Source organism: Schistocerca gregaria, chromosome 7, assembly GCF_023897955.1.
Source record: "Schistocerca gregaria isolate iqSchGreg1 chromosome 7, iqSchGreg1.2, whole genome shotgun sequence".
NCBI lineage: Eukaryota > Metazoa > Arthropoda > Insecta > Orthoptera > Acrididae > Schistocerca > Schistocerca gregaria.
In genome coordinates, this window is record NC_064926.1 from 37,379,200 (window position 1) to 37,398,987 (window position 19,788).

The window sequence follows — 19,788 nt, forward strand, 5'->3', positions numbered from 1 at the left end:
GTACTATGCATATCTGCATGGTGCTATCAATGTTTTTCTTTTTGACTTATTATTTAACCATGATGTGAAACAAGTTGTAGTGTTATCTTGTGTTGTTAACATGTTTAGTTACTAACAAACAGGAATATGGAAACATAGATTGGGTTTGTAAATTTATTTGAGAAGCGTGCACACTAGCAAATGTGTGCACCAACATTGCTTACGAATTTTGACTTTTTTTTAGAGTGATTAAAAGATCTGCAGCATTACACTTGGTTCTATATTTCTTGTGGTTATAAAATATTCATAATTATTTCCTAATCAAATAATCAAGGACTTAGTTCTTTTAGTACCATTGCATTTAACACTGACAAGTCATTGCTCCAGTTTAAGAACATAGAGGTTGAATGAAAATATGGGAACACTAGGACTAGCGCATGTTTCAACATAGATGCAGATGGTAACCAAGTCTTCAGATTGTGCTGTTGTATGTGACCATGAATGGCATCTGTGCAGTGTCTACAATGTATTACAGGTGTCAGTTGCAGTCAGAAGTGTATTCTGTGTAGCAGCGAGTGCATTATACCAGAGACAATTGAATTTGAATGTGGGTGAATTGTGAGTGGCCATATGATCTGTGCCTCTGTAACAAAGAAAATGGAAGTGTGTGGTGTTTCAAGAGGCATTATATTAAAGATTTATACTGCGTACGATGAAATTGGAAAAAATTGACTGCTAAGTCACAGTGTGGACAAAAGTGTGTGCAGAGCGATTGTGACCGATGGTCATTGAAGAGGATAGAGAACAAAAATAAAGAGGACGACAGCTGCGAAAGTATCTCCAAAACTAAACTATTGCACTCGCAAACACTGTCAGCATGAAAACAACATGAAGGGAACTCCATAAGAAGGGAATTTCAGGACGAGCTGGAATTTGAAAATCACTCACCAATGACACATATTGTCATAACAACAAAAACAGGTGCCAAAGCCATAAAACCATATTATGGTGTTGTGAAAGAAAGTAATTTGGTGGGATGGGTCTTGTTCACATTGTTTCTACCTTCCTTCCCCAGGAGTGAAACATGCGGGTTTGGCGATGATTTGGTCAGTCATATTGTGGTATTCCATGGGGCTCATGGTACTCTGCAAAGTCACATTACTGATAAGTATTATGTAACCATCTCATGGCATAATGTTTACTCCATAAAAGTGATGCTGAGCTCCAAGACAACAGGGCCTCTGTTCACGCAGCTCACGTAGTCCAGGAATGGTTTTGCAAGCACGAAGATGAATTTTTGCATCTCCCCTGGTCCCTACAGTCACCAGATCTCAATATTATTAAACTTCTTTGCCTGCTTTGGAAAGAAGTGCATGGTCATAATATGCCTTCATCATTACTTGGACTTGACAACATTTTTCAGGATGAAATCAAACAGGACCTGCATTTGTGCATTCCAAGTCAACTGGAAGTTGCATTGAATGCCTACAATTTTCCTGCACCTTATTAGGCAGGGTAATGGGTTGTGTTTTTAGTGTTTCCATATTTTTGTCCACCCCCTTGTAAGTGTAACACTGTAGTATACTGTGATATTTCATTTGTTCAACTATCTCCTCCCCTCCCGCATGTCCCCCCCTTGCTTCCCAAAATGTATTATTTTAAACAAAACTGATCTGATTAAATTCTCTCTTCTTGGTCATGTACCCACATGCCAGATTGTGTCGAAACCTGGAAATAAAACTTTTATGGGAATTCACTATCATTTGCACCATCTTATTGCACCTTCCATCCACAACTCCACAGAGGCTCTCCCACAGTATTTTCAATGGAATTTACAGTTTCAGGCCTTTAGCTTCTGTATTGTATTTCTTTATCCCCCCCAAGCAACATTGGTAATCATGCCACATTTAAGATATATTTAAGCATTGTACACCTAGTCATAGATACCTTTTAGATTGCATCTAGTCCATTCCATTACAAATTTTGAAATCACTCATTGTTTTCTTTAAGCAAAATTACCATTAATCACACTGCCATTTTACTTTCAGAGGAAATGGCGATGTATTTGCGCTATGTACGAAGGCTGGACTTCTTTGAAACTCCCGACTATGAGTACCTTAGAAAATTATTCCAGGATCTCTTTGAACGGAAAGGCTATGTGGATGACGGAGAATTTGATTGGACGGGAAGAACAATGGTGAGTTCCACTAACACCAAGCAGCAAGATCAAGAGCGATGAATGTGAAGAAACTTGAAAATAATGAGAAAAAGTTTTAATCCCCATTTTCTGCGACGTAATGTATTTTATAATACGTACATTTTTCAGACCCAGTAAATTTGTCGGAACAAGACTTAAAATTTTTTCTTTGATTTAGTTTCATTTAATTTATTCTATATATGTAAAAATGTTTGTTCATTTTCATGAATTACATTTCTTTCTAACAAATGTATGTATGTCTGTTTGTTTGTTTTTTATAAGGAATAGTTGTACTGAGAAAAGTATTCAGTGCATGAATGTTCTGTTATGCAAGTTCTCTCTTCAGTTAATGTTTGTGCATGGTTTTCTTGTGCATGCTGCTTTTGTTAAAACAGCCTCCTAACTTTCAAGCATTGCGACAAATCAGGAATGCTCCGCCTTCTCACATTGGGAAAACTAAATCTGATAAGGTCTGTATGTTTTGTGGTGTTTTGGCTTTTAGTGCTTCTCTTATAAATTATGAGGTGGAAAGATTGTTTTACCAGTCCTCCTTTCTTTCTTCTTCCTTTTGAAGTCTACATAGGAATTCTTAGTTTTGAGAACAACTGGTTGTTAGTAACATAGATTAGTAGGAGATACTGATAAATTAGCTCTTCACTATTCCATTATGTTGTTGCATTTGCAAGCCAATACACCTTCTGTATTAAATTTCGGTATACAGTAAATAGAACAGATTACCACTGTGTGTGTGTGTGTGTGTGTGTGTGTGTGTGTGTGTTTTACGACCAATCTTGATGTCATTTTTACCAGTCAATTCCGGTGGCATCCTTCCTAGTTAGTCTCGGTCATACATTGTTATTAGCTATGGTATTAGTGTGGGACAGCCTACTTCGGAAGTGCTGTACTTTCTTCAGTTTATCCACATTTCATATTTTTACAAATTATGCTGAACATATGTGCATTAATTACATAATTTTATTGACATCACATTTATTTACAGTATTAAAAAAATTTTTTTTTTGGTCCTGTAAAATCTAATCAGTTTAAGAAGACCATATATTGCACTTCCCTATAGTAGGAAAACAGGCACCTCAAGTGTATATGTGAAAATGGAAGCTCAGTTTTATGTACAACAGCCACAAAGCCTCTAGTTCTGTCAGCATGTCATCTCTGGTGGACTAGAACCTTAAAATATCATATCAAAACTAATTGCAGTACAGCAAACATTTTTCCAGTTTTGTGGTGGTTGCACATAAAATTGCCTCCTAAAATGCTGTGTGACACAAGGAGGAGGGGGAGGCCTGCATGCCTCAGCGTTACAGATAGCCATACTGCAGGTGCAACCACAACAGAGGGGTATCTGTTGAGAGGCCAGACAAACATTAACATTTGGTTCCTGTAGGGGGGCAGCAGCCTTTCCAGTAGTTGTAGGGGCAGCAGTCTGTATGATTGGCTGATCTGGCCTTGTAACATTAGCCAAAATGGTCTTTCTGTGCTGGTACTGTGAACAGGTGAATGCAAGGGGAAACTGCAGCTGTAAATTTGCCTGAGGGCATGCAGCTTTACTCTATGCATAAAAAGTTCTCAGTTTACTTGCCGCATCAAATTTGGATAAAATCCCGAGCTTTCGATGACTACCTCCATCTTCTTCAGCAGCGGTGAAACTGACTGTAGTGGACAGGTGAGGCTTCCGCTTTTATAAGCAATGGATGGCTTCTCATTGGCTGGATGACGTCACAGTGAAAACGGCGCATACGGAGATGGCGGCCTCTATGTCCATAGATTTTGTTTGCATGCTTTATCCAGCGTTGCTTGCAGCGCCATCCATCGCAACAGGCACAGAACTTTGAGGAATGTCTGAAGTCTCACTCTGTGCTCTTTCTGCATCAACTGCGTGCTTCCATGCATTGCTGAGTGCACATCCAGAGTCTCTGTTGAAATTATTTTCACAAAGTGTAATTTCAACTGCTTCCCTGATGACAGAGTCCCAATACTTTGAAGCGTGAGCCAGTACTCTTGTTTCATTGAATAAAATTTTATGTTTATATAACAAACTGTACTCAGCCACGACTGATTTTTCAAGATACCTGTATTTCTGGTGACGCTGATGTTCCACACAGCGATCGGCAACAGTTCTTATAGACGTAATTTTTGCCACAGTCACAAGGAATGCTTTAAATTTCCGGTACTCTCAGGCCGAGATTCTTTCCCAGGTCGCAATGTTTCCTTAATTTTTGTGGGTGGCGAGAACACTGGTATGATTCCATGCCGGCTCAGGACTCTGCCGATCTTGCTGGTCATTGCACCACAGAATGATAGCCACGCGATATGTTGGTCCTCTTGATTTGTTCTGTTTTCACTGTGGCGTCATCCAGCCAATGAGAAGCCGTCCATTGCTTATAAAAGCGGAAGCCTCACCGGTCCACGACAGTCAGTTTTACCTCTGACAAAGGTGACGGAGGTAGCCATTGAAAGCTTCGGATTTTATCCAAATTTGACGTGGCAAGTAAACCAAGAACTTTTTATGCAAGGACTCCATCACGAAAGACTTCGTAGTCAGCTTTACTCTATGGCTAAATGGTGATGGCATCCTTTTGGGTAAAATATTCCGGAGGTAAAGTAGTCCCCCATTCAGATCTCGGGGGGCACTACTCAGGAGGAAGTTGTTATCAGGAGAAAGAAAACCTGTATTCTATAGATTGGAGTGTGGAATGTCAGATCTCTTAATCGTGCAGGTAGGTTAGAAAATTTAAAAAGCGAAACGGATAGGTTAAAGCTAGATATAGTGGGAATTAGTGAAGTTCAGTGGCAGGAGGAACAAGACTTCTGGCCAAGAGAATACAGGGTGGTTTGATAATGAATAAAAAAAATAGGAGCATGGATCAGCTACTACAAGCAGCATATTGAACACATTATTGTACCCAAGATAGACACAAAGCCCACATGTACCACAGTAGTACAAGTTTATATGCCAACTACCTCTACAGATGATGAAAAGATTGAAGAAATTTCTGATGCCATAAAAAAAAATTATTCAGATAGTTAAGGGAGATGAAAAATTAATAGTCATGAGAGACTGGAATTCAGTAGTAGGAAAAGGGAGAGGAGGAAAAGTTCTAGATGAATATGGATTGGGGATAAGGAATGAAAGAGGAAGCCGCCTGTTAGAATACTGCACAGAGCATAACTTAATCATAGCTAACACTTGGTTTAAGAATCATGAAAAGGTTATATATGTGGAAGAGACCTAGAGACACTGTAAGGCTTCAGATAGATATATAATGGTTAAGACAGAGATTTAGAAACCAGATTTTAAATTGTTTGGCATTTCCAGGGGCAGATGTGGACTCTGAGCACAATTTATTGGTTGTGAACTGTAGATTAAAACTGAAGAAACTGCAAAAAGGTGAATTTAAGGAGATGTCCTGGGTGAACTGAAAAAATCGGATGTTGTAGAGAGTTTCAGGGATAGCATTAGGGAACGATTGACAAGAATGGTGGAAAGAAAACGGTAGAAGAAGAATGGGTAGCTTTGAGAGATGAAATAGTGAAGGCAGCAGAGAATCAAGTAGATAAAATGACGAGGGCTAGTAGAAGTCCTTGGGTAACAGAAGAGATACTGACTTTAATGGATGAAAGGAGAAAATATAAAAATGCAGTAAATGAAGCAGGTGAAAATGAATACAAACATATCAAATATGAGATCGACAGGAAGTGCAAAATGGCTAAGCAGGGATGGCTAGAGGACAAATGCAAGGATGTAGAGGCATAATGAACTAGGGGTAAGATAGATACTGCTTACAGAGAAATTAAAAAGACCTTTAGAGACGAGAACCACCTGTATGAATATCAAGAGCCCAGATGGAAAACCAGTTCTAAGCAAAGAAGGGAAAGCAGAAATATGGAAGGAGTACATAGAGGGTCTATGCAAGGGTGATGTACTTGAGATCAATACTATGCAAATGGAAGAGGATGTAGATGAAGAAATGGGAGAAATGATACTGCTTGAAGAGTTTGACAGAGCACTGAAAGAACTAAGTCGAAACAAGGCCCTGGGAGTAGACAACGTTCCAGTAGAACGACTGATAACCTTGGGTGAGCCAGCCATGACAAAACTCTACAATCTGGTGAGCAAGATGTATGAGACAGGCGAAATACCCTCACACTACAAGAAGAATGTAATAATTCCAATCCCAAAGAAAGCATGTGTCGACTGGTGTGAAAATTATCGAACTCTCAGTTTAGTAAGTCACAGGTGCAACATACTAACACAAATTCCTTACAGATGAATGGGAAAAACTGGTAGAAGCCGACCTTTGGGAAGATCAGTTTGGACTCTGTAGAAATGTAGGAACATGCAAGGTAATACTGACACTATGACTTACCTTAGAAGATAGGTTAAGGAAAGGCAAACCTACGTTTGTAGACTTGGAGAAAGCTTTTGACAATGTTGACTGGAATATTCTACAGCTCTGAAGGGATCAAATACAGGGACTGAATGGCTATTAACAATTTGTACTGATACTAGACGGCAGTTACAAGAGTCGAGGGACATGAAAGGGAAGCAGTGGTTGAGGAGGGAGTGAGACAAGTTGGTTGTGTATCCACAATGTTATTCAATCTGTACATTGAGCAAGCAGTAAAGGAAACAAAAGAAAAATCTTGAGTAGGAATTAAAATCCATGAGGAAGAAATAAAAACTTTGAGATTTGCTGATGACATTTTAATTCTGTCAGACAGCAAAGGATTTCGAAGAGCAGTTGAATGGAATGGATAGTGTCTTGAAAGGAGGATATAATATGAACATCAACAAAAGTAAAGTGAGGATAATGGAATGTAGTCAGATTAAGTCAGACGATGCTGAGGGAATTAGATTAGGAAATCAGACATTTAGAGTAGTAGAGAAGTTTTGCTATTTGGGAACAAAATAACTGATAATGGTTGAAGTAGAGAGGATATGAAACGTAGACTGACAATGGCAAGGAAAGCATGTCTGAAGAATAGAAATTTGTTAACATAGAGTACAGATTTAAGTGCCAGGAAGTCTCTTCTTCAGAAAGTGTGTGTATGGAGTGTAGCCATGTATGGAAGTGAAACATGGACAGTAAACAACTTAGACAAGAAGAGAATAGAAGCTTTCGAAATGTGGTGCTACAGGAGAATGCTGAAGATTAGATTGGTTGATCACGTAACTTATGAGGAGGTACTGAATAGAATTGGGAGAAGAGGAATTTATGGCACAACATGGCTGGAAGAAGGGATCAGTGGATAGGACACGTTCTTAGGCATCAAGGGATAACCAATTTAGTACTGGAGGTCAGTGTGGAGGTAAAAATTGTAGAGGGAGACCAAGGGATTCATAAACAAAGCAAATCCAGAAGGATGTAGGTTGTAGTAGTTACTCAGAGATGAAACAGCTTCCACAGAATAGAGTAGCATGGAGAGCTGCACCAAACCAGTCTCTGGACTGACAACGATGACGACAACAACAGCAATGAGAGTTGGCCCATTCCGAAACCAAAATAATTTGTCTCCAGCTGTCCAGTATCCTGTTTCCTGATTTGAACGAAATGTAATGCTTGACATGGCAGGCTCCTTTTGATGTGGTCATAGCATATATATCTCTGTCTAATTTCTTCCATTATTGTTGTTGTCGTCTTACACAACGTCTTACAGAAGTGACGTAAGAGACCTAAGGTCAGCTGCTTCTGTTCTTCATTCAGCTCTCTTTTTTTTGGGGAGGGGGGGGGGGGGGTAATCCAGTTCTCACCATCATATTTACGTGCAGGAAATATTTTTGGCAATAAAGTACAATGTTTAATCATTATTGTCTGTATAGTTTGAAGGTAATGAATCTATCTTCAAACACACTTGTTTTACACCTTGTAACACCTTTATCCACTGACTTCACATGTATCATTTCTTTTGCACAACAGATAGAACCATAATGACACATTTTGGAGATCTGTTAAGTGTGGTGCATCAGTTAAACTATATATTTTCATAATGTTAAAGTGCAGATGCGAAAACCACCAAATGAAGAACTTGAGTTTCGCAACTCTTAAACCAACATAGTGCGTGCTCTATTTTTATTTTGTCAGCCAGTCTATGCTCAGAACATGAGAAGTCTAGGTGCATTTACATGGGTCATACATTTTAACAGTGTATGGCCACAATAGTGTAGATGTACAATACCCAATAGGGCCCTACAAGTGTGTGGACCATCTGCATGTGCAAATACAGTTTCCAAACATCAGCAGACAAATTGAGTGCTTGTCAAATGACCACACAGATATCGCACACTTCCACATAGGCTACGAATTTGCAGTGTATGTGTGTGCACACAGTGTTCTTACCACTAGAATTAGGCAGTGTGTATTTGAAAGACAAATAATGCATAAAAATAAAATGTTGTACATGGCTGGAGCAGCAACATCAGGATGAAATCATGTTGTAGTAATAGTAAACAGCCAGTTAGTTGCAAAATGGAAGGTTTATTAAAATCTCTCTGCCATGGTTTCTACATTTATAAATATGTTCTCTTCAGAAATATTGACCACTGGATTTCACTGTATGACAGAAGTATGTTGAAATGGAGAGGTATGTTATAATGTAGCCGAAAGGCTTCAGTCAGATGTAAAATTTCGTCTCCAGTGCACCAGCTGTTCATTGGTGAGTAAATACCAAATGATAATCATCATGTGCATGTTTTAATTATTATGGAGGTAAAATTTTATAACTGGCTACACTTTACACCTATGTTTTAATGCACATGTACCATGGCGTGTAATTAGATTGTCACAATTTCTTTCTTAAGAAGTAGTTTATACAAACATTGAAACCGTGGTAAAGGGGTTTTAATAAACGCTGCATTTTGGAATTAATTGGCTGTTTATTAGTTGTGCAAGAAGATACAGATAAACACTGTAATTCATTATTTGTGAATAACAAACAAAAATATTTATTGGAAACATTATTGATTTAGGCAAATAAACATATTTGTCATTTGTGAATAAAAAGCATCAAGAAAAGTAGATAAATTGGAAATAGAATTTCATTTATTGCTCCAGTTCTTCCCCATTTAATAAATAGATATACATTTTGTTGCTTTTAAATTAGTTTTCACAAAACTCTTTCTTCAAATATCTAGTTAGAAATTTTATTTCATTTTCAAAGATTCGTCATCATGAGACACTAAGGAAAATACATTCTACACATTCAAATAAGATATTGGTGTGTTATATACTCCTGAAATATTTTTAGTTTCAGGATAATACTATAAGAATTTCAAATCACAAAATTTCTTCGGCAAAAATTGAGAAATTGTCAATTCTGCTGTAGTTTTGGTAGGTAAGTTCGTCATGGTTTCATGTTGGCTTCAACTGCCAGACCTTCATTAAAAATAAATTTTCTTCTTGCATGTCTACTCCGTTGTTCATTGTCAACATCATAGATGAAGTATTTGTTTTTTTAAATTGTGGCTAAGACAGTGCCACAGTAATTAATTGCAATTGGTGTAGAAAGGCAAAAACAGGTTTTCCAATTCTAAATGCTTCCTCAATTAATAAACCAGTGTGCTACAGTGCTGCTTCCCCCCTCCCCCTCCTCCGCAAAACCTGGTGTCTCCTGAAGCTTTTCAATCTGAAAACTATATGTGCGTTCCACCTTCTAATGGAAATCTTACTCAGAGTTAGCCCTAAATGCTTTTGGATGACGTTAGACATCCAGCAGCATTACACAAACATTTTGGAAGACTTCATATGTAATCTGTGTTGATGTTAATCTTTGGCAAATGCTGAGTTGTTATTTTTGTTCACTCATTTTAAACGCCACAAATACAAAAGAATTGCATAGTTACAGTGAAACCCCTGTTTTATGTTTTCGTGCAGTCCCAACTTAAAAAACACAAAGTCGAGGAAAGTGCAAGATCAAGGAAAACATTAAAAACCCAAAAATATGAGCGAAAATATGTGTAATTGCCATATATGATTATAAATCGTAAGCCTCTCGAATATATTAAATTAAATATGTATAAGTGAAGGAAATTCAATGTATTGTAGACTGTATATGCATGAATTTGTGGTAATGAATGTCGTCAGTTCTCAAAAAATCAGATATATAACAGCAAGGAAAAACTCTTCAAAAAATTGAAATTGGTGTCAGGATACAAGGTAATCAAGCTATTTTCCGATATGCTGTGACCACAAATTATATGATAAAACACATGTTTTTCAGAGATATTTCCTTTGCACTTACCCAGAAAAGAAGAAAAATTAATGAACATAGTGAATGAACCGAGAACTGTGAAGTACAGTGAAAAACGTCATAATCTAACATGTGGAGTTGTTAATTTCTGTACACAGTGCAAAATGTGAATTTCAAAGGAAGCTCAGGTGCTACAGTTTTGCTTTATGCCTTGTATCACTGCTGCCAATCTTTAAGATCTACAGTGTGTGGTCCAAAGTATACACATGACTAGTGATGTAGTTGTTGCAGCTGTATTGTGTCAGATTTGAATACAAAAGGCTTTAAAATGTGCTTTCGCCAAACCGTTGTTCTATTTCTATGTGACATCTCTGCTGCAGCACATGATCTGTAGAAAAAGTGTGTTTTCAGCACTTCACAAAACGCCTTCACCCTTACTTGCACTCCTGTCATTGAAGGGCCACTACCTCTCTCCACACATCCAGCAGGCGAGCTCATTTTGTGTGTGTTAAGCCCCTTGTACACAACCGACTTTCTTTATTCAATTGGCTACTCGAGACAAGCACGTTTACTGCAGCACCCCTGGCATTTCATTCCTATACTGACTCTCGTCTGTTTCCAGTGGTCATTTTTGTTTAGATGTTGGCACTAAAATTGCCAGGGTTGTGATAGCTGTCTGCTGTGTAGTTTGGCATCTGAATGGTGAGAATGAGGTTAGTAGGGACTATTCTTTTTACGGAAAAATCGAAATATAGTAACGAAAAGTAGGAACAAACAATGACAGTAGTGTTTATTAATGATCCAAGTAAAATAAGTTGTCTAAGTTCTTGCCAGACGTCATGTGGTAAATTCTCTAGGCTCTTAAGAACTGAAACAATAGGAAAAGTGTCATTCAAATGTTTCAGAACTTGTACAGGCATTTGCTCAGGAAAATATGTCCTTGCAAACACACAAGACAGTATGTAGAACACAGTAAATAGTGACCTTTTGATTTATGCTATGTAAATTATTTTTCTCATCTGTTAATTCTGACTTTTTCACTGTTGAAATAATTTTCTTCAAATGTTTCAGAACTTGTACAGGCATTTGCTCAGGAAAATATGTCCTTGCAAACACATAAGACAGTATGTAGAACACAGTAAATAGTGACCTTTTGATTTATGCTATGTAAATTATTTTTCTCATCTGTTAATTCTGACTTTTTCACTGTTGAAATAATTTTCTTCAAAATACATTTATCTATTCACATTTTTATTCTCTTTAAAATGTAAATGCTTTTTGCTTCCAGATATTTCATCTCTCGTGTAGGAGATCACTAGTAGGTAGGTCAAAAATATCGGAAGCTTGTGTAACTCCATAAAAAGATTGAGAAGACATGAAACAGGGTGTATTCGACCCGGGACAACTGAAAGATCCTGTAAAAGCCCAGGAATTTTTTCATCCTGGTGAAAACAGGAAAAAACCCGGGAATTTTTTCATCTGGGAGAAAACGGGCAAAAACCTGGGAATTTTTAAGAATTCTGGGAATTTTTCATAGTTCTAGTTTTCCGTTACATTTTTGTAACTTTGACTGGTAAGAACCAATACTCTAACAAAGAATATTATGGTATCTCGCCACTGCAGAATAATACTGCAGCAACAAAATGTGAACGAGAGAAAGAGAACGAAAATAATACTTAAGTCGCAAAGGAAATGTGCCATATACAACAAAAAAACACAGTGCTCATACAACAGCAAAATGTGTCAAAGGCTTTAGGAAAACTATAGCAATGCTTCATAACAACAACTTGTCTCTGATGAGCGTGATGTCACAACTGCTTACATTAGATTCGTTTGAGCAGTTGCGAGCGAGCTCATGTGCATGCGCTGTTGAGTTGCATATGACCAGTAGCTTCTCCCACTTCTGGCTGCAGAAGTGTGGCAGTTAGCTTTATAAGCAATAGCAGCAAGCAGCCAGATGCTACCCAGAAAAAGTTTACTGTCACCCCTAAGCTGCCAGATTCACACATGCGTAACAAGCCCGTCTCTAGGGGGTGGGGGGCAAACTGGGGTATCTGCCTCAGGCTGTAATTTCAGGAGAGGGGAGGGGGATGCCAAATTCATATTCTTGAGGAAAAAGACCTCGTTTCAGAAAGCTCCTAGCATCCAGCGCACATTGGTCACTGATTATTCATGTGATTTTGAAACACATCCCTGTTGGTTTTTGAACAAATTCTAAGTTGATTTCTGAATGCATGCATAGTATATATCATGTCTCTGCCAGGGGAATCCCCATTGCATATAGAAATAAACATTCCTGCAGGCAAAAGGGGACAGGGCTATACGAGCTGAGTGGAATAAAGCCAAACAGGTGAATGCCATTTGCTGTTTATGTGGTTGACTGGATTTGTGAATGATCAGCCTTGTTATAATTACTAGCAAAATCCTTAGATTCAGACCAAAAGAGTGGAAATAAACGACTAAGGGGAATAACAGGGAAGAAAGATTACGTATTATCTTCTCAGAGTACCCAAGAAAATGAAATTTTAACAGAAAATTTTTGGCCAGATTACTACACTTGTATGGTAGTCCCCAGCTAGCAGTGGCTTTAGTTCTATTCTGGGAGTAGTGTGGAAAGTGTAAAAACGCCTAACCAGGATAAATGCAGGATAACTAAACTGGTGATTGTAGCAGGGTTAGTGAAGTTAACCGGAGACCAAGTTTTGACACTGGCAGGACTAGTTACAGAATTAATGGTCACAAGAGTGTTTGTTAGAAGGAGAGGGAATGGACATCACACAAATTATGGAAGAATATGAAGATTCCAATTTTATATAAAAATTTCATACTATTACTTTTTGATCTGATGCTTGAGAAGCTAGAGTGTTTGAATGAAATATGAAACTATTTACTAACATAAAACTCTTTGTTTTTAGTAAGCCTAATAGGCCTATAATATTGGTACTTCGTGAATTATATTCTCTCGTGCTATAAAAATGACCATTTGTGCCAAAATAGTCTCATTTATTACGGGTGTGTTGAAATTGCTGCAATATTAGGCAGGCCTATTTCGTTTCAGCTAGCAGACAGTGACAAAATAGACGTAATCAAATCGAGAAATCATACCAGTCGAGGGTACTATTTGTATTAACATTTTTTTTCAGTATTATGCAACGAAATTTCGATTTTTCGTGTAGCAAAACGTTTGACAAACTTTGATGAGGTAATAGGTCCTTTCCCAGAAAGGAAAGCATGTCACACAAAAGCTGTAGCAAGATTAGAGAGAGAAAAATGCTAGGACTTAAGGATTGAAGAAATGTGCACTGTCTTGCCTGTCTCTTGTCTTTACTGCTTGTATGTATCCTATATTTAATTTTATGTCACACAAAACAGTATGTTATCAGCTAATAGGCAACAAAGAGTGCAAATTTCTGAAGAGTTCTTGTTCTCCTAGTTACAAATAATCTCATCCAGTACTAATTGCGAGTTTTTTTGTAAAGAGGAGCAGGATGTTAAACCGGCCAAAATCTGAGCAGGAGAGGCATCACTGCACATTTTAATTTTTATTGCCCTGAATATAGTTTGATGGCACCCATTACAAAATATTACACGTTTGAATTCCACAGAGCAAAATACAGTGACGTACGATAGAAGAATGCTGTGTGAAGAGGAGTGGCACTGCAATTTGGCACAAATAACATGTCTTACAGTTCCTTGAACACACGTTTTGTGTATCAGACTCTTCAGAAAGATGTGCACTGCAAATTTAACATATTTTTGAAAAGTGTCTCTCTCTCTCTCTCTCTCTCTCTCTCTCTCTCTCTCTCTCTCTCTCTCTCTCTCTCTCTCTCTCTCTCTCTCTCTCTCTCTGTTTTGGTTTGTTTTGTTTTTTTTTTTTTCCCCCCCCCCCATCCTATCTCAAACCCTCGAGGAGCTGCCACTATGTAGTAATAGCCCTGGTTCGGAAATGTAGTTGATCCATGGCTGATGCACAGAGCAGTCTGAGTTGTTGTGGGGAGTCTTCATGTGACCCATATTTATGTGTAGTGATTTTGGTGTTTCCTCTTCTTTTATTGCTCTCACGTCAAACGAAAACATAACAGATTCCTGTGGCTGGGAGATATCAAGTGAATTAAAATACATTCACATAATTGCAGAAGGCTAAAATAGGTTATTAGTTTCAGATTTTATTGTATTTCCACCTTGCAGAACAATGAAGTTATTTTTGTCGGTTCGCTAAAGAAATTTGCCTTTTATTAATCTTTTCCACTGAGCGAATCAATTTATTTGAAACAAAGTGTTTAATTCCACACTATTGGCTAGTCTCAACTGTTCACTGCATTTCAGGTGCACGTTTTCATCTTCTGGTATGTACAGCATTATGCTATAATAAAGAACCTAACATGATATAATAGAGTACCAGTACTCCAAGAAAATTTACTTCTGAATCTGGACGTACGATTGTGCACTTTAAGCCGAATTATGCATTTTAGTATGGTTCATGAAATTCCAGTGCTCTTGGAGTATCCTCTAATGTCTTCTTTCTTGTATGGCATAATGTAAGATCTTTTAATGTCTTACACATACGGTCATATGGGGTTCCTGCGCCATTATAGCTTCGCAAGTGTGGTGACGTCTGTTACCTGTCTCTCTCTGGCAACTACTGAAACGAACCTATTTCTAACAGGTCGCGGGACAATATTGCAAATGGTTGTCTGAAAAGTGTTACTTCCAAAGTAAATTTCCTTTAACACAAGATCAACTTTGTGCGAGAATGGACTATGAATTTCTTAAATCATAGAGCATTTGACTCTCTTAAAAATCAACTCTTTGAGGATGACCATTTAGAATAATTTCGAGCCCAGATGATGAAATTTACCCCGTGTTTTTGTTAAAAATTTTACTGGCAAATTTGTGTGATGTATCTTTAAAGTGTAACACACGCAAAAAAGATAGCTTAGCGTCTCTTGCAGCTTATTAATCTTAGAGACCAATATTTTATGTGAAAGCTTTTCTTTCCTTGTAGCAACACTGTGTATATTAACATAAACCATTAACTTTTCCTGTTTGTGTGTTCATGCTATTTACAAGTGATGTTGCTATTGGCTGGCGAGGTCACGTGACATGAGCATGACTGGCTTACAAAAGTGCTGGGAAATTCTGCGCCGGTGTGTAAAACCATACCCACTCAAAGGATTGACAAGTTCTACAGTTCCGAGAAAAAGTATACTGTCACTGAACATGGAAAAAGTATATTTTCATCCGGGGAAAGTGTATTTTTAACTGGGAAACCCGAGAATTTTCTTTTCTCATGCTCCTATATACCCTGTGAAAGTACAAAATCTGTTTCTATAATAGGAGTGAGCTCGATCAAAATAGGTTGTAACTTCGCAGTTACCAGATGCTACCATAGTCTCTTGTCTCTGCGCAGTCTATAGGTCAGTGGCTACATACACACATTCACATTGTGTTTGATTGCTGCTTTACACAAGGACACAAAATGCACACATATTTCAAGTAATCGCTTTTGACCAGAAACTTGCTCATGCTGAATGGACTTTAGTGTGGTGTGGTGACTGTGCAGTGTGTTGGGTGGCATAACAAGTTGCCAGCCAAGAAGAGCTCACTAGCAGAAATGGTCAGTATTCCCTTGATTTTGACCAGATATATTTTTAGATACTCTGTGTTTGAATTTAAAAGATTGATGATCAGTATTATTGCTGAACACACTACATCAGAAATATATGCAAACAGATGAGACTGAGTTATAAGTGGTGCAAGAAAAAATGACGGCTAGGGACCTTCGTCTCGACTGCCCTGCTTTTCTGTTGCTGCCACAACCTAGTGGAAGTTGTATTGTAACTGCACAGTGGAGCTAAATGTTGGAAGTTGTGTTGGCAATACTGATTATGGATTACGTTAGGATTTCCTGTCTCACGTTGTACTGGTTGTTATCTTAATGGTTTCTTAAATAAAGGAAGAATCGTTTATAGAACCTTACGTGGTATAGTGTGGTAGGACAGCACTCTCACCACGAATTATTGGTTTCCATTCAATAAGATATTTGAATGGGAATAATAAGTCCAGTCCCAGCACAATTTCAGCACGAATTTGTTAGTAGTTGATGAAAGATTACATACCCAATAAATCCTGCCTCGGGCATGGATGTGTGTGATGACCTTAGGTTAGTTACGTTTAAGTAGTTCTAAGTTCTAGGGGACTGATGACCTCAGGTGTTAAGTCCCATAGTGCTGAGAGCTATAGACACTTTGCTATGGATATCGTACTCTTCGCTTTAGATATACCTTATTTCTGATGGGCTGGGTCGAAGATTTTTCTCTCCTCAGGGACTGGGTGTTGTGTTGTCCTCATTATCATTTCATCATCATCAGTGGAAAGCAATGGGAATCCACCACTACAGTCATTTCCCTAGATGCTCATGTGGTTGGACCCCTCTGACAAGGTTTCACCCATGACAAGATCTGCCATAAGGCAGAACACAAAGTTTTTTATTTCCAATGGCCAATTACATTACAATAGCCCACCAGGCCTAAAAGTGTGCCCTGGTCCATGTGTCAGTCTGATACAGAAATTGCATCACTGTCTTGGCTGATATACAACCCCCCCCTCCCGCATCACAACTCTAGTATCATCCGTTGATTCCCTCCTTTGTCTCGCAACATAAATTACATAAACACAAATATCAATTTCTTGCCCAGAAATTTACTATAAAATAATACCAAAGTTAAAACATTTTCTCATATTAGAATAAACGTAGCACTAACTCCTATATCATTACTGATGTTACAAAAGTATTTCAGTTCAACAATCCTATTCTCTCGTGAACCTTGTAGATTATGTGATAGATATCAAGATCGAGAGGTGAAATAAGCCAAAATAAAGTATCTGTGTTGTGTGATCAACACAGCCAAATAAAAATGGTATTCATGGTGAGCATGATATAACACAAAAGCACACTAGAGTATACAAGAAAGTATAGTCTATTAACTATAGAACATTTTTATAAGCATTACGGTCTGTTTGAGTGAATGAACAAGATAAAAAATAGAGATTTGCCATTCTCAGACTGTTGGGTTGGGTGACATGTATTGTCTCCTAGCATCATCATGAAAATAACATCCCTCATTTATCAGGTTTACATATTTTGCAATTCATTATATTCTGTACAAGTACTTAAACAAGCACACTGGAATCGTGAAATCTAATGGTATTAAAGAATTAAGTGACAATCAGTCTAGATGCAAAATCATTTTGCACGAGATATGTTACATGGTAATTGTAATTTGTTAGTGTGACCGAATCTCACAACATTTTGTATTTTCAGTAAAATTTCTTCCAGATAAAAGCATGTTTGTAGACTCAATTTGTCCTTTTCTCAATGTAAGGCTTCAAAGAAACAACATTCCTAAGACCAAATAGCTTTCTCAGTTTGGGATATACTAATTAGTTTGCATTTGGGTGGGGGTTATCAATAATCTCAAATGGCCTAATGTAAATATCAGAAAACTGCTTCATGGGATTTCACTGAGACATGGTCGCCTACTCTGAATGTGGTAGCCTTTATTTTCATATCATGTCTGTTTTTCCTAGCTTCACCTAGTTTCTTCATGGTTTTCTTTACAATCTCTTTTCGTTCTTTCATTGATATTAAGGCACATTGTGGAAAGTCTATTAATTCAGAAATAGATTTGCTGGTCCGAGATGAAACGTAATATCGTATGGGGAAAATCCTGTACAGATGTGCTAAAGCTGTTCATGATGTACTCAAAGTTGTTTACATGGTCAGTCCAATTAGGGTGTTTGTGATTACATACATCCTGCAGAGTCTTCCTATTTCTCTCGTGTACCTTTCTGCTGTGTTTGAAGATGGGTTGTGCATGGATATCAAGATGTTTTTTTTTTTCCTTTTTTCTTTTTCCCCCATGAATGCTTTCCAGGTTTGTGAAATAAATTGTGAACAATTATCAGATAATATGGCTTTTGGTTTCCCTACACTCTTGAAGTAATCTCTTTCAGTTATTGTAATGATCTCCTTACTCGTAGCTTTTCGAACAGGATAAAGTTTAATTAATTTGGAAAATACATTAACAATGATGAATATAAAACAAAGTAGATGTTTTCTTGTAACTTTTGTATGCGTTTCTGTATGCCACAGTGACCATAACTTTCATGGGTTTACTTTATTAACTTGTCAGTCCACATCTGTTTTTCTAGAGTGTTCCCTTAAAGACCTTACAGTATTTGTCAAGTTTATCATACTCTCTTTTACCTGAACAGTCCTTAACCAATTTCCAATTAGGAAAAGTATCCTTATGCACTTTTCATCATGGATTCCCTTCATGTATCTTATTTTAAATTCTTTTTCTTTCTCTTGATCAAAGATTTCCTCATCTCCTCTTACTGGTAACCTGGATAAAGCGTCTACTACTATATTTTCTAACCCCTTCATATACACAATTTCATAATCACTTGCATAAACATTACCCACATGGTTAATCTGTTATGATATAGTCTGCACTCCTGTAAATAACTTAAAGCTTTGTGGTGTGAATACACTTTTATCTTAGGTTTTAACAGGTAAGTTTTAAATTTTGTAAACATCCAGTGTACCGCGAATAATTATTTTTCTGTAACTGTGTAAGGTCTCTCATGTTTAAGTGACATTCTGCTGGCAAATGTAATAGTATAATGAAGATTTTTTTCCAGTCACAACTTTCTCCTGAAATAGTTCTGCTCCTAACCTGTAATCACTACTGTCAGTGTGAAGACAAAATGGTAAACTAAAATCAGGTCTGTGTAAAAGATTGTTCTTACAAAGTTCATTTGAAATTTTCTCTAATGATTTCTGACACTCTTTGGACCAATTCCACATAGTATTTTTTCTAAGTTTAGTTGCTTAAACATTTTACTTTAAGGCATTGTCCATTTATATATTTTCGATAGAATCCACAGATTCCGTAAAAAGATTTCAACTTTTTTCAGTTTCTAGGAGATGGAAAGTTTACAATAGATTTTATTTTTTCAGGGTCTGCACTTATCCCTTCCTTAGTAAAGACATGACCTAAAAATTTGAGTTCTAACTCACCAAATTCACATTTTTTTTAGTTTTAACATCATTCCTCCTCTTCTGAGTTGATCACACACCTTTTTCAACTACTTCAAATAATCCTCCTAACTTTGATTTGACACTAACATATCATTTACATAAATGGTTAATTCTGACACAACTTCATGGCCAAGTGTATAATCTAGTGCTCTTATAAATTCTGTGACTGATGAGTTTAAATTGAAAGGTACTACACAATATTGGCAACATCTCCTGTTGTATAAGAAAGCAGTGTACTTTCTAGAACTAATTGCAAGAGGTACTTAATGAAAACCCCAAGTTAGGTCAAGGCTTGACATAA

The 19,788-nt window shown here is 37.4% G+C and overlaps 1 protein-coding gene across 4 annotated transcripts in view; it reads left to right on the forward strand.

Moving 5' to 3' along the window:
* LOC126282174 (casein kinase I) overlaps positions 1-19,788 on the forward strand; it is a 268,841-nt gene that overhangs the window by 211,500 nt on the left and 37,553 nt on the right. For all 4 annotated transcript variants that reach the window (XM_049981704.1, XM_049981702.1, XM_049981703.1 and 1 more), the window contains exon 8: positions 2,028-2,176. In XM_049981704.1, the coding sequence (XP_049837661.1) occupies positions 2,028-2,176 (149 nt within the window). The remainder of the gene's footprint in view (positions 1-2,027; positions 2,177-19,788) is intronic.